The 16576-nt window shown below is 42.0% G+C and overlaps 1 protein-coding gene across 15 annotated transcripts in view; it reads left to right on the top strand.

Moving 5' to 3' along the window:
* Positions 1-16576, top strand: part of DMD (dystrophin) — a 2324635-nt gene that overhangs the window by 2297069 nt on the left and 10990 nt on the right. For all 15 annotated transcript variants that reach the window (XM_045994540.1, XM_045994546.1, XM_045994545.1 and 12 more), the window contains one exon: positions 11284-11376. In XM_045994540.1, coding sequence (XP_045850496.1) covers positions 11284-11376 — 93 coding nt within the window. The remainder of the gene's footprint in view (positions 1-11283; positions 11377-16576) is intronic.

Below are 16576 nucleotides of genomic sequence, written 5' to 3'. Positions count from 1 at the left end.
CCTTTTCAGTCCATCTTTTTGGGGCATTTCATCCTGCATTAGATCTCCGAAACTATTCTGTTTTGTAGTGCATAGCAACTCCCTCTCCCTGGCATTTGAGGCCTCTGTCTGCCAGAAATGTTCAGTGCCATGCTTGTGGAAGGAATGTTTTACTAAGCAAGCACAACACATCCCTGTGTACACACGCAAGCATCCACACACACTTAAGTTTACCGGGGAGGTTCTGGTTAAAGATGGCAAGAGAACTGAGGCCTGAAATTGCCTCCTCCCACAGACACACCAAGTCTATAGCTACATACAGAACAAGTCCCTCGGAAAGTAGCTCAGTGATGCCTACACCTGCCAGGCAGATGGGGCGGTGGGGGGAGGGTGAAAAGCACCCCACAGTGAAACAGGTAGGAGAGGCTGACACACAGTGCTGCCATAACCCCCAGGGAAGGAGCTCAACAACTTTCAGCTTCTTCCTGAGGAGTGAGCTCCCAGAACAGCCAGATTTCAGTTCAATAGGGCGTGAGTCCAAGAGAGCCACAAGGTTCTAGGGAATGAGGAGGCCGTACTTAAGGGGGCTCACAAGGACTCGCTGTGGCTAACCCTCCAGAGTTCACACTGAAATGCACCCACTCTTCCTTGGAAGAGGCCTGTTTGTTTCTTGTGAAAGCTTCAGCCTGAGGTGTGGGCTTCTAATTTAATATACATACATGGACCACCTGAAATACTCTCCAGAGACTGTGGAGGCTGGTGGGTGCCATCTTCCCATGCTCCAGCCTCCCTCCAGGTCACGTGCTATCTCTTGGAAAGGAGAAAGTACACCTATCTGATGCTGATTTTCATGGCTGCCATCCAGTAAACACTTAGCTTGAGCATTTCGCTCTGGTGGCCAGCAGGGCTTCTGTTCACAGGTTCAGTGGGATGGTAGCAAACAACAAAAAAATGTAAATGGATGTCACCCAGGAGGGAACAAACACAAACTCCCCTCTCCCTGTCTTTCCCTGAAGAAAATATAGTTGCATACTTTACAAGCTGCTGGCTGAGATCCTCCCCTTTGGGATACAGGCAGGTCTTGGCATGCCCTCAACTACTGGGCACCACTAAGAACCAAGAAGGCTGCAGGGATGAACATAGATGTGTGAGAGCTGACCAAGAACTAGGGCAGGGTTGAAAGATAAAGTTCATCTCCTACAAGAATTTTAACCAAGACTGGGAGAGGTGGCTGTTTTATCCAATGCACACAAACCAACACAGTGTCAAAGAAAATGAAATGGGCTATGTTCCAAGTCAAAGAACAAAATAAAACATCAACAAAGACATTAGTGAAATGGAGAGTAGTGATTTACCTGATAAAGAGTTCAAAAACAGTGGTCATAAAGATGCTCGTCGAGGTCTGGAGAAGAGTGCACACAAGGTGAGAACTTCAACAAAGAGAAACTGTAAGACAGTGCCAAGAGACATCATGAAGCGGAAGAACACAGCAGTTGAACTGAGAAATACATGAAGGGGGTTCGGTAACAGACTGCTTGAGAAGCTTCGAAGACAGGACAGCAGAATGCATCCACCGGGAGGCCAAAAATGGCCTAAGAGACTTATTACTAGGATACTCTTAAGCCGAAGAATAGTCACATTATAGGGGTTTCAGAGGAGCAGAGAAAAAACAAAGGGGTGAGAACACTTTCTTGACTTGAAGAAGGAAACAGACATCCAGATCCAGGAAGCCCAGAGAGTTCCAAAAAAGAAGAAATATAAGAGACCTGCACCAGGTCTCATTATAATTAAATTGTCAAAAGATACAGGCAAGGGAGAGAATCCTCAAAGCAGCCCACATAAGATCAGTAGCAGATTTTCCAGCACAAACTTTGCAGGTCAGAATGAAGTTGGATGATATATTCAAGTGGTGGAAGGAAAAAACCTGCCAGGAAACAGTGAGCGAGCAGCCTGGGCAGAGGCGGGGAGAGTCTGAAGCAGACTCCATGCTGAGCATCCAGGCCAGCAGGACAAGGAGCTTGACCCCAGGACCCTAAGATCATGACCTGAGCTGAAACCAAGAGTCAGATGCTTAACTGAGCCACACAGGCGCCCCCAAAGGGGCTACTTGAAGCTGAATGAAAGGGCACAGGTTAGTAACAGGAAAACATAGGAAAATATAAATCTCCATGGTAAAGGTAACTTTATCATTACATTCAGAATAATGTGATGCAGGTGGATTAACCACATACAAATTTAGTAGGAAGATTGAAAGACAAAAGTAGTAAAAAATGACTATAGTGATTTGCTAATAGATGCACTAGATAAAAAGATACCAGTTGTGACATCCAAAACTTAAGATGTTGAGACGGGAGTAAAAATGTAGAGCTTTAGAATGCATTCTAAACTCAGTTGTTATCAACTTTAAGTAGACTGTTATGAATAGATTTTATATAAGCCTCATGGTGACCACAGGACAACTACCTGTAGTAGACTCACAACAGAGGAAAAGAAAGAAGTCAAGGCATATGACTACAAAAGTCATCAAACTGCAGAGGAAGAGAAAAAGAGAAAAAGGGAACAAAGGAAATATAAAACAGCCAGAAAACAATTTTGAAAATAAGTGCATACCTATGAAAAATGACTTCAAATGAAAATAAAATATAGTCTCCAATTCAAAATGACTTCAAATGAAAATAGAATATAGTCTCCAATTCAAAGACCTAGAGTGACTAAGTGGGTTAAAACACACACACACACAAGCCCCATCCAGGACCTACAGCACCGTATGCCAACTGAAATAAGAAAGATGAGAAAGACCAATACCTGATGATTTCACTCCTGTGTAGAATCTTAAAAACATAATAAATGAACAAACAAAAAAAGTCAGATTTATAAATACAGAGAACAAACTGATGGTTACCAGAGGGGAGAAGGGTGGGGGCTGGGCAAAATGGGGGAAGGGAAGTGGGAAAAAACAGGCTTAAAAAATAATACCTTGAGACAAATGAAAGTGGAAACAACTTACCAAAACTTACAGAACCCAGCAAAAGCAGTTCAGAAAGGGGGTTCATCGCACTAAATACCTACATCAAGACACAAGGAAAGTCTCAACGCTCAGGTCAAGGAACTAGAAAGAGTCTAAACTTAATGGAAGGAAATACAGATGTATCAAAAAAGGCAAAATCAAGGAGACAAAGAAAAATAGACAAAGGTTTAGGTACACTCAAAAGAAAAAGTCAAATAAAATTAGATGATATCAAAGAAGATGTAATAGGTGATAGGGATTAGGGAGTACTCTTGTGAGAAACACCACTGATGTACAGAAGCATTGAATCACTGTATTGTACACCTGAAACTAATATAATATTGTATTTTAACTGGAATTGAAAATTTTAAAAAAAGATATTAAAGCAGATTGCAGTAACTACAAAGGAGCTTACACCCCAACCAACTGGACAGCCTAGAAGAAATGGATGGATAAACTCCTAGACACATACAACTTAACAAGATTGAATCATGAAGAAATACAAACTTCGGAAAGACCAATTACTAAGTAAGGAGGTTAAATTGGTAATTGCAGACCTTCCAACAAACAAAAGTCAAGCACCAGATGGCTTGTCAGCTGAATTCTACCAAACATTTAAAGAAGAGTTAATACGTACCCTTCTCAAACTTCTTCCAAAAATTGAAGAGGAGGGAACACTTCCAAACTCCTTTTACAAGGGTAGCATTACCATGATTCCAAAACCAGGCAAGGACACAACAAGAGAAAATTACAGGTCAACATCCATGATGAACACAGATGCAGAAACTTAAACAAATATTAACAAAACAAATTCAATATATTAAAAGGATAATGACCTTGACTTTGACCAAGTGGGACTTGTTCCAGGGATGCAAGAATAGCTCAACATCTGCAAATCAATATAACACACCATATCTACACAGTGAAGGATGAGAATCATATATAATCATTGCAGTAGAAGAAAAAAAAGCATTCAACAAAACTGAACTTTCATCCGTGATAAAAACTATCAGAAAGTGGACATGGACTATACATCAACATCATAGAGGCCATATATAACAAGCCCACAGCTAATGTGATATTTCACAGTGAAAACCTGAAAGCTATTCCTCTAAAATAGGGAACAAGACAAGGTTGCCCACTCTAACCACTTTGATTCAATGTAGTATTGGAAATCCTAGCTGGGATGATCCTGTAACAAAGAGAAATACAGGGCATCCAAATCATAAAGGAAGTAGAAAAATTATCTCAATTTACAGATGAAGCGTTTTATATACAGAAAATCCTGTCAATACCACCAAAAAATGGTTAAATGAATTCAGTAAAATTGCAGGATATAAGATCAATATACAGAAAACTGTTGTTTCTGTACTATAATACAAACTATCAGAAAGAGAAATTAAGACAACAATCTCATTTATATCAAAAAGAAAAAAAATACCTGGGAATACACTTTATTTAAGGTAGTGAGAGACCTGTATGGTGAAAACTGTGAGACATAAAAGAATTTGAAGAAGATGCCAGAAAAAATGGAAAGATAATTTTGTGCTCATGGATTAGAAGACTATTGTTAAAATGCCCATCCTGCCCAAAGCAGTCTACAGAGTTAATGCAATCCCTGTCAAAATTCCAATGGCATTTTTTACAGAGAACAAACAATCCAAAAATGGGTCTGGAACCAAAGAAGACCCCTAATAGCCAAAGCAATCTTGAGAAAAAAGAACAAAGCTAGAGGTAGCATCTTCCTGATCTCAAACTCTATCGATATTAAAAACAAACAAACATCAATGGAATGGAGTAGAAAGCCCAGAAATAAACCCATGCATATATAATCAATTTATCTACAACAAAGGAGCCAAGAATATAGTGAGGGAAGGACAGTCTCTTGAATGAATGACCTAGGGAAAACTGGCTAGCCACATGTGAAAGCATGAAACGAGACCACTATCTTGTGTACTACCATACACAAAACTCAAGATGGACTAAAGAGTTGAACATATGACCTGAAACCATAAAATTCCTAGAAAACAATGGGGGTAAACTCCTTGCCATCCATCTCAGCAATGACTTTCTAGATTTAACACCAAAAGCAAAGGTAACACAAGCAAAAATGAACAAGTAGGAAGGACTCTATTAAACTGAAAATGTTTGCAGATCCTGTATCTGTGAAGAGTATTATCCACAATATATAAAGAACTCCTATAACTCAATAGAAAAAAATCTGATTTTAAAATAGAAGAGCTGAATAGACATTTTCCAGTGTTTATGTCCAATAGGCACATGCTTCCTGATCTCAAACAGATGCCCAAGAGGTACATGAAAAAGTGCTCAACATCACGCAATCATCAGGGAAGTACAAATCAAAACCATAATGACATTTCACCTCATGCCTGTTAGAATGGCTGTTAACACAAAGAGATAAAAGGGGTTGGTGAGGATGGGGAGAAAAGGGAACTCCCGGGCATTATTGAAGGAACAGAAATTGGTGTGCAGCCACTGTGGAAAACAGTATGGAGGTTCCTCAAAACATGAGAAGTTGAAGTACATGATCCTACTATTCCAGTTCTGGGTAATCTGAGGGGAGCATAACCACTATCTCAAAAAGATATCTGCACCCCCATGTTCACTGCAGCATTATTTACGATAGCCAACACATGGCATCAACCTTAGTGTCCAGTGACAGAAAAGGATAAAGAAAATTAAATGAAATATCAAGCCATAAAAGAGAAATTCTGCCATTTGTGACAACATGGATGGGCCTTGAGGGCATGATGCTAAGGGAACAGTAAATCTATGATCTCACTTATATGTGAGCTCTAAAAAAAAAAAAAAGAAACTCATAGAGAACCAGATGGCTGATGGCCATAGACAGGGGGTGGACAAAAATGGGTGAAGGTGGTCAGAAGGTAGAAACTTTGATTTGTAAGCGATTTTGGGGAGGTGACATACAGCATGGAGACTAGTTAACAATACTGTATTGTATATTTCAAAGTGGCTAAGCGGGTAAATCTTTTTTTTTAAGATTTTATTTATTTATTTGACAGAGAGAAATCACAAGAGAGGCAGGCAGAGAGAGAGGAAGGGAAGCAGGCTCTCCACTGAGCAGAGAGCCCGATGTGGGACTCGATCCCAGGACCCTGAGATCATGACCTGAGCTGAAGGCAGCAGCTTAACCCACTGAACTACCCAGGCACCCAAGCGGGTAAATCTTAATAAAAGTTCTCATCACCAGAAAAAAATACACAGCAATTTTAGTGGTGAATGTTAACTATGCTTATTATAGTCCTCGGTTTGCAGTATGTGCATATTTCAAATCATTATGTTGCACACCTAAAACTAACAGAATGTTGTATGTCAAGAAAAATAAAACTACAGGAATATTGGCTACTAATTTCAGTATCTTTCACCGTCCTTCAACACTGACCAGCTAAACATCGGCATCGTCAGTCGGTACCAGACTATATTTTAAAAACTTATACAGAGCAATTTCATGTAAAATGGAGACCAGCTGCCCTGAAGCATAATTTTTTAAAGTGATTAAATACCAAATACCAGATAAATTATTTTTCTTTTGAAAAACTAGAGAAGGGGCACCTGGGTGGCTCAGTGGGTTAAGCCACTGCCTTCAGCTCAGGTCATGATCCCAGGATCCTGGGACCGAGTCCCGCATCGGGCTCTCTGCTTAGCAGGGAGCCTGCTTCCTCCTCTCTCTCTGCCTACTTGTGATCTCTGTTAAATAAATAAATAAAATCTTAAAAAAAAAGAAAAACTAGAGAAGGGCAGGGGAAAAAGAGGTACTAAGGTCATCATACATCATGTTGGAAACTGATTCAAAACACAGTGTGATCTGGATTAGCAATCCACAGAATAATAAGGGGCACAGTTGCTTGTATAGAGGTCCCCTTTCAAGAGAAAATAATTTTCTAATACATAGCGCCTATTTTGTAAAGAAAGTAGCTTGCTTAGGTGTCAGCAAAATCATAAGAATAAGGATTGGGGGGTCTTTTGAGCATAAGCTACATTGGTTCTGGCTCAGGTCATTTTTTCCAAGAGAAGTATACAGAGCACATGCATGTGCGAGTGAGGGGAGCAAAGGGAGAGAGAATCTCAACCAGGCTCGATCTCATGACCCTGAGATCATGACCTGAACCGAAATCAATAGGCGGACGCTTAACTGACTGAGCCATCCAGGCGCCCTTGAAGTCACTTTTTAAGCAAGTAGAACCGTTATCATTTCAGTCATGGAATAGGAAATGAGTCAGATAGGATATCATCACCTCAAGTAAGCCTAAAACCGTGGTGAGTTTCAAAGGACATTAAACAGTAGCTTGCCCACAGCAAACCATTCCATTTCTTTTTTTCTGAGATGAAATGGGAGTCATCACTTCTTTTTTCTTCAGTGAGCAGATCTCATGGTACGCTACATCAGGGTACTCTTTTAACTTGATCCTGTCTTATTTTGAAACGTTCATCTTTTAAAATATTTCAGTCACTCTGTTGGACCAACTTGAGACAAGCTGTGGGGGCTATAGCTAATAATTCAAAAAGGTTTTTTTTTTAAAGATCTTTTAAAATGTATTTGTTAGAACACAAGCAGGGGAAGCAAGCAGGCAGAGGGAGAAGCAGGCTCCCCACTGAGCAGGGAGCTTGATGTAGGACTCGATTTCAGGACCCTAGGATCATGACGTGAGCCGAAGGCAGATGCCCACTGAGCCACCCAGGCGTCCCTTAGAAAGGATTTTTGGGGGTATGTTTGTAGCAATCACCTTAGAGTAGAATCTGATTGAAGGATTAATGTTAAAGTGCTGTTACTGAGTATGAAATCCCTTGACCCTTAGCAATATACCATTCGAGCAGGCAGTGAACCAGTGAAGTAGCAATAAGGGCTGGCCAAATGCCTGGTGTGTACAGTTGGGACTGAATATTTTCTTGTTAAATAAATGGCTGTTTGGGGCGCCTGGGTGGCTCAGTGGGTTAGGTTGTTGCCTTCAGCTCAGGTCATGATCTCAGGGTCCTGGGATCGAGTCCCACATCGGGATCTCTGCTCAGCGGAGAGCCTGCTTCCCTTCCTCTCTCTCTGCCTGCCTCTCTTGTGATTTCTGTCAAATAAATAAAAATCTTAAAAAATAATAATAAATGGCTGTTTTTCTCAGCGGGGGTAAGGGGATAGCGGTGGTGGTGGGTAGGCGTGAACTTGTGGACACAGTTTCATTAAATGCATTCCTGGGTTGCCTGTTGTAGCTACACATCAGTATATGATTACAAAACCCATAAGCATAGTTTCTTTCTGGTTTGACATCTTACAACAGTCATCTATTATCAGTCATCTATTGCCATGTGACAAAATAATTACAAAATTCTCCTGTTACGTATTTCTCATTCACACCTCTCTTGGTTGGCTGGAGTTCTCCTGCAGCTCGTCTAGTCTTGACTCCAGCTTGTGGGTTGGCTTCAGGTCTCTTCTCCGGGCAATGTGCTCCTGGTAGCGCTTAAGCAGAAGAGGACAAGCCCAAGCACCTGACATTACAGACCTCTCCTCCTAGCTGCTAAAATTCCATTGGCCAAAGCCGGTCGCATGACCAGGTCCCAATTCCTGGACCAAGGAAGCATACTCTCCCCAATACTTGGCCCCTCTGTTCTGTGTATACTAACTTTCTTGGTGTTTGAGCAAACCAGTCACACTTCCCTCCAAAAGTCTTCACATTTGCTGTTCTCTCCTATATATACATGGGTCACAGCCTCGTGGACCTAAAGTTCTTGCCCAGCTGCACCTCATCAGTGAACACTTCCATGACTCCCCGTTCTGAAGGTTCCTCGTCATCTGACATGCCTCTATAGCTTACTCGTTTAGGCTGTGTACCTCCATAACAACATGAGTTCCATGGAGATGGGGCTTTCTGTCGTTCACTGCTCTATCCCATGCAGAGCAGTGCCAGGCACATGGTGGGCTCCTGATGAATGTTTGTATAAATCAACAGATCTTACCCTTTTTTAATTTGTTTGGCTATTTTTTAGACACTTAAAAATCCGCTCAGTGTTGAAGAGTCCAGTGGTGTTACTGAAATGTCCGGTGTCTTTTAGCAGTTTCAACTTTTCCAGTATCACTGACACAGAAAATACTAGCCATTAAGCATTTTTCAGTGTGGATTCACCTCTACTCATGCATACATGGGATAACGCTGATTTTGAATCTTAAAAGATCAGTTAAGCTCAGAGGACTTTTTTCTTAGAAGATCTTGAGGAAAAAGGAAATGAGATTATACTTGACTCATATATGTACTATGCACGATGAAGTCTGTACTCAGAAAATGTTTGAATTGATACATTCATCGCAGTCATGGAAGTTTTTGGTTAAGGCAAGCCTGTTCTCTATTTGCATGTGAACACGTAAACCTTAGACTATCTGTAAAGATGAACTTGGTTTATGCTTTCAAGTTTGATCCTTGCAATAATTCAGGGAGAGGAATGCCAGTCCTGTCACTGAACTGTGTTTGAATCTTAACACACTACAATTCAGTTCCTAGAACTCCAGTATAATGTAATTAAACTGTCAGAAATTTTAACATGGTTGCTCATGAATGTCTCTGTTGGTTCTGATTTATTCTGCAAGTCGTACTATCACTAAAGCAGTCTTACTGCCATTAAAAATGCCTCATGTTCCACAACTTGGCAAAATTTGCATCCAGAATGGAACAAAGAGATGTAATCATCCCTGCTGTTGTCAGGATTCTGTTCCTTCTGGCAGTAGTTCATTCATTCCATCCTCACCAGATAATGGTGGTTTAAACTCACGGGAAAAAACTAAAGATGCTCTATTTCATTTTTTCATTTCTAGAGGCATAAACATAAGTAAGTCGTATATGTGTGTGCGTGTGTGGGTTGGTAGGTAGATACCACAACTTCTTTTTCTATCTTGTGACCTTACCTTTTCAGCACTTGTTTCTTGTCCTTAGTATTTGAAAGAGGTTTTCTATGGTCTGTCACCATGAGACTACAGAAGGAGAGGTTTTCTGTCTATCCTAGGTCTGTAAGCCCTCTGCTGTAATGATGACATTCAGCCCTCTCTCCACGTATGATATGATTTTTGTCTTAATGGTGAATGTATGAAGGATTCCTTTAGCTTACACTTTAAAAAACAAGGCCGTGGGGCGCATGGGTAGCTCAGTGGGTTAAAGCCTCTGCCTTCGGCTCAGGTCATGATCTCAGGGTCCTGGGATCGAGCCCCGCATCGGGCTCTCTGCTCAGCAGGGAGCCTGTTTCTCCCTCTCTCTGCCTGCCTCTCTGCCTACTTGTGATCTCTGTCAAATAAATAAATAAAAAAAAAACTTAAAAAACAAGGCCGAAAACAATAATAATTGCAGGACTATAATCATAGATGAAAATCCAAGTGGCACCGGTGAAAGGAAATGACAAGCATACTTAAGTCATTAAATCACAGGCCACCCAGTCATTTCCAAGTCAGACATGAACCTGAGGTTGTCCTAAAGCATGTTCATTACCGCTGATGTGCCAAAGCAAGGTCTTGTTTTCAATGGAAGTGACAATATAATGCACAAGTAGGGCTGGAAGTTACTGTTATAAAAAATTAGTTTCCAGAGACCTTCATAGTTCACAGTAATTTCGTTTTCAGTGAAGACATCTGTCCCTTACTGCATATGCTGGTTGAGGTGTATGTCTGTAACACATCAGGCATCAGTAGAGACCACAGATCAACAGAATCTACAAGTGGACTCCCATTCCCAGAGGAGGACCATCCATCTCTGAATTCCGTTTCACCCAAAACCACCTTCTGCCCTCACGTAAACGGATTCTCAAAAATTTAAAAAAAAAAAAGTTCCTCCTAAGCCTCCCAAAACATCATAGGGATAAAGTCGTCCCATATACAAAGAGGAGAGAAACCTTACTCCACGGAATCCCCCATATCCACAGTCTTTCAGATGTGCTGAGCTACTTCAGAGCTACTTTCCTAGCTCATTAGACTTCAAAGGTACTTTGAGTTTTGTTTGTAGTTTTGTTTAAATGTCAGAGGAAAGAGTGTGGTCACTCCGTCCTTAACTTCATCAAGTGAAGGCAAAATGTCACATAGTCACTTCGTTTTGTGTTGAAGAGATGCACCTCAAGTGTCTAATCGTTGTTCCCTAATTATTCAGCGTTGAGAGGTTTTTATTTATGCTATTTCTGAGCAAGTGGTAGTGAATTTATAATGCCTTTTTAAATACAATCTTGGGCTTTTTCTCTAGTTCCTCTCTGTTTTCCTTAAGCATAACGTGCTTCTGTTTGTGCTTGCTTTCGTTAAGGTGAGGAAGACCTGCTCAGTCCTCCCCAGGACACAAGCACAGGGTTAGAGGAAGTGATGGAACAACTCAACAACTCCTTCCCTAGTTCCAGAGGTAAGCTCCCCGACGTGCCGGTAACTCGCACCTACTGGAATTAGGCCTCCTGTTCCCACACTCAACTAGCCTCTGTATTTTCCGTGGCTCAGTAAGCATGTCCTGACAGAGTGCCACTTGGGGAGCGTTGTCAGAAGCAAGTGTTTTCAGGGTCCATTTCTGCTTTAGATGACCAAATTGACCTGATGTGGGATTCTGGTTGAATTCAGATGCCTCTAGAACCCTGATGCCTCTAGAAGCAAGAATATTAACTTACACATTTACTCCCTTTGCACATTAGTCTGAAGAGCAAGTTATGAGATCAGTTTTACTTAAGAGCAGTGATGCTGTGACCTTGACAAAGACATTCATGGCTTGATGGCATCTTGCCAGAGACACACACTTACCACACGCTGCGGTGAAATCTAGAACATGCCTAGTATACAGCAGTGGTGGGGACTCAGCCTTCTGATGCCCTTTACGTTTAAAAATTGTCTCTTACTCCATTGTTTAAATATAGGTACAATTAAATCTTTATATACTAGTCTTTTGTTGTTGGTTTCACTGCCATGGATGGAATACGATCTTTGCCAAGAAAGACAGTAATACAAATGCCCTTATTGCCCGCCATCACTATGCCCCTGTGTATTCTTCCCCTCATATAAAAGCAGCATTTTACCCCACCAGCTTTTCCCACTAGCCAGTATGAGCTTCACATGTCTTCGTTCCTCCAGGGAGGTTTCACTCCCATTGTGAGCATTTTGGAGTATTTACTTTATTGCTGTGACATAAAACACTAACCCACCTCCCTTGAGTGAATTAAAAAAAATAAAAAGAAGGGCCACAGCCACCTGTCAGCAAATGGAGAGAAACCTAGACAAGCCAAAGAGGAGAACACAAGTCTTTGTGGCCAGGGGCTGGCTCGCCGAATGGGCAGCCCCAGAGGGAAGGGCAGATTAGAGTCTTACTGTTCGTTCCTCTCCATAGGAGCAGTGACGAGGGTGTTGGGGGTCATGTGTTCTTCCTCTACTTCTGTTGGTGTCGGCTATCAGTGGCCGTTTCCCGGCTGTTCGATGTGCGAGCGAACACTGTGTGGTGCACGTGAACAGCAATACCATTCTGGGGGAGCGTTGCTAAGGAACCATCAGGGAAGCTAATTTTAAATGTCTGCACCAGCCATCTTTGCATTGCTGAGTGCCTCTGATGTGTTGATTTTAACACATAAGAACCTTCTCTGTCTTCCCTCCACCCCCACACCTCGTCTCCATCATGACTCCCTGGGCTGTCGTCTCTACCTAGGCGCTGCAGTTCAGGAGAAGACCACGAGCTGGTTGGCCAAAAGTCAAAGGCCCTCCCCCTTTATCCTGTCAGCTTTTACCAGCACGTACTGTGTACTAATGGAGGCTTAGGGATGCAAACAAGAAGGGCCCAGTTCCTTGCCTTCATGGTGCTTACAGTCAACTGAGGAGGTAGACTTCAGAAGTTTCCATTACAGTAGAGTATTATGGCTATACTGGACAGGACATGAGTGAATCCCAGAAGCACCCTTTGACCTAAATAGGAGGGGTTCAGCTTTGGCACAGCCAGAGTCTTCTTCAAGATGACACAGAGAGAACTTTGGGCCCCCCATGTAGCCCATTATTTCCGGTGACCTCTACCTATCCCTTGAAGGTCACAGATGGATACCTTGCCCCAGCCCCTTCAATGCCAAGCCTGTGTACCTGCTCTGTGGGAAGTTAGTGGCTGTAGTGTTGACGCCCTGGGCTTTTCCAGGGTGTGCAGCTCTGCTTCCCTATAGGCAACCTTTTTGTGCTGGGCCTCTGACCCATCCTCGTTATCTTGAGGGTGAAGGTCTTTGAACCCTCTCCCCGCATCCCCCTTTTAGTCCCTGAAGCTGGATACCGCATGGGTACGGAAGAAGTCACCTAGAAGAGGAAAAATAGATTTCTTCTGATATATTTGGCAGTTAGCATCTTTGATGTTAAATTCACTTGTATGATGCTGATTTACTTTTATGGAAACTTGGAGAACTTCAAGCCACCTGGATAGTGTTTACTAAATCCACACTAATGGAAGCACTTTCCCTGAGTGCTCATCTTGAGTTCTCAAACAGGGGATAAGGAGGCTTTGTTTGACCAATTCCATTAACTGAGTTCCTACTTATTCAATAGTAGGCTGGTGGTTTGAGACAGTTTTTTTTTTACCCCCTGAGGAAAACAATCCAGATCTGGCTATTCTTTCTGTGATGCTGTTACCTTGACATTTTTTTTTTTCTTTTTCACCACTTCCTGCCAAATTAGGCCTTAAAATTGGGCCTTTACTGTTAGGCACCCAATTCCAACCTGTCAGGGTTCTTTCCATAGCACCAAGCAATTCCAACACCTAGAATCCAACTCATTTCAGATACCACCTACCCAGAGAGAGCATCAGATCCCCCAGCTTGAGGGCTCTTCCCCCAAGCCTGCCCCCAAGACCCACTTCACTTCAGAGACCAGTTGCAAGTTTGGTTTATCACCTGGGCTTCTGACTCCCCCCTCCCACACACACCCCCACTAGAGACATAAAGGTTCCAACGACCCCTTCTTCAGTTCAATTAACTGGCTACCGCAGCTCACAGAACTCAGAAATATTTTCTCTACCGGCTCACCCTGTACTCTCAAAGGTTAGAACTCAGGAATCCCTGGACGGAAGAGAAGAGATGCGTAAGGCAAGGTAGAGGGGAGGGGTGCGAAGCTGCCTGCCATGCTCCTTCCAGGTACCCTGCCCTCCCAAGCACCTCCACATCTTTACCAGCCTGGAAGCTCTCCCTCCCCAGTCCTTTTGGACTTTTAGGGAGGCACTGTGACATAGGTGTGACTGATTAAATCATTAGCCATGGGGGATTACACTCAAGTCTCCCTCTCCTGGCACACAACCCCCAGGCATACCTATGGGTTTTCCAAGACTTGCCTGGTTAACATTACAAAAGATACCTTGCTGCCTCTCTTCACAGGAAATTCTAAAGGTTCTAGGAGCTCTGTGCCCTCAAAGGGGATTAAGACCTAATACATAATTCTCAATTCTAAATCAGAGTAGCACGCCCTTTTCTCCTCAAATTCAAATGAATAAAAAGTCTCATAGTAAAAATAGAATGGAAAACATATATGTGGTAGGGGTTTCTTGGGAGCATCTTACCAATCGGGAGGTATGTTAGGTTGGTGTTAAGCAGAAAATTTTGAGTCTTCAACATTTTGGGTTTACAGACCATTGCAAATGGAAGCCCCTCCCCCCAAGGTCATTTTAGCATTTCTGAGGACCCAGACTGTGCTTTGACCTTTTAACCATTATCCATACCAGAAGAAACATTTTACATCTCAAACTGTATTAAGGATATAAAAAACATTGTGTGTGTTGTGTGTGTACACACACATATGTATACACCATGTATATACACCATACATGAATGTGTCTAGTGACATACACATACAAAGATCATAAACAAAAGATTAGTGAACCAACACTTCCTATACTACAATCAGTTCACACTGTTTCTCTGTTTCATGTATTTAAAAATAAAACGCTGGTTGCAACCCACTAAGTTGGTTTTCAGATCCAGTGGTTTAAAAAATATTGATCTGACTGATTTTGGCATTTGTTGCCGAGGTGCACATCTTTTTAAAAAAATTAACATTTTGGGGCACCTGGGTGGCTCAGTCATAAAGTTTTCTGCCTTGGGCTCAGGTCATGATCCCAGGGTGCTGGGATCAAGACCCACATCAGGCTCCCTGCTCAGTGGGAAGCCTGATTCTCCCTCTCCCACTCCCCCTGCTTGTGTTCCCTCTCTCGCTGTCAAATAAATACATAAAATCTTTTTTTTAATTACATTTAAAAAGTTTCACCATGGAAGTTGTTTCTGCCAATAGCTTCCTAATATCTTAGAGGACATCGTGCTTTTAATCTAAAGTCTGCCACCCATGTTCCCATTGCTGTGTTAGGAAGAATGAAGTTCACAGTTGCTACAGCTGTTTCGGACAGCTGTGTTGAGTAACTCAAAACAGATGTCAGAGCCAGAGGTCTGCCATTTAGTGGAAATGTGCTATTAAATACCACCTCCTGGTTTACTTAACCCTGCTAGATAATTGCCCACAGAGGAAAAGACTTTTTAAATAAAATATTACGTTCTTCACACATGCAAAGTATATCCATAGGGGAGTTTTGCATTTTAAATGTACGACTTTTCTGTTACCCTTTGCCACAGTCTTGACTTCAGGCTCAAGTCTTAAGCTATCAGCTAATCCTCCCTTTTGCATTTTCACTCCCAAGTCCCTGGAAGCCTGAGCAGCACCAAGTTCATGGCCATTCGGCAAGTTAAATTAAATGCCTGATCTTATCTCACCGGCCTTGCTAAACTGTTATCCAAATTAATAAAGGGGTTTCATGCTCCTCCCTCTAGTGAAAAAGTGGTAGCCAACAGTGTCCTGCATAATAGCCTCTATAAATTGCGGGGTGTTCAAGGTGTGAATGTGCATGTGTTCAGTTTTATGCTGATATCTTTCCTGATTAATCTCTAGACATAGCTATTTGCAACCACTTGAGGGATTTCAGTGGCTTGCTCTATATTAAACACAGAACATTAGCCAATTCATAATCTATTTACTACCACTAATGTGTCCCTCTGTCTATAAATATACTTAGAAGTTGAATTCTGCTGTAATAAAAATCATTATCTCCTATAAGGCACTTTCTAAATCTCCACCCTTATTCTATAGGAACAGTACATGGGTAGAATGTGCGATAAACATATTTTTAAAACAAACAATTGAAGTGATTTGTCCCTGTGTCTCTGATCGTTTTGCATTCTGGCAGGCATTTTCATATGTATGTGCGTTTCTAGAAGAAACGCTTCCCTCATCAGTGGTATGGTATTGGCTTCTCTAAACATGAGGTGCCACTGTATACTAATTAGTGAGCAAATGCGGTCCAAGATAAGATCTTCGTGCATTAAGACCATTCAGAACACAGCTAACGGTGCCCTGCAGGTATGTCTTTTGTGACCTGTGCCATACTATTTTTCTCCCCAACATCCATACCATCCTCTCTCATAGGTCCCACCCCTCCCTAAAGCCCACATACACTCTGTTAAATGCCTCTAAATTAGCCACCCAACAGCTGTGCGAAACCTGCCATCTTCTAAGATTCAAGTCTTGCCTGTGGTTCTTCTGCGGAAGAACAGCATCAAGAC

Source organism: Meles meles, chromosome X (assembly GCF_922984935.1).
Source record: "Meles meles chromosome X, mMelMel3.1 paternal haplotype, whole genome shotgun sequence".
Taxonomy (NCBI): domain Eukaryota; kingdom Metazoa; phylum Chordata; class Mammalia; order Carnivora; family Mustelidae; genus Meles; species Meles meles.
Note: the sequence above shows the minus strand (reverse complement) of the source record. Positions and strands in the feature narration are given on the sequence as shown.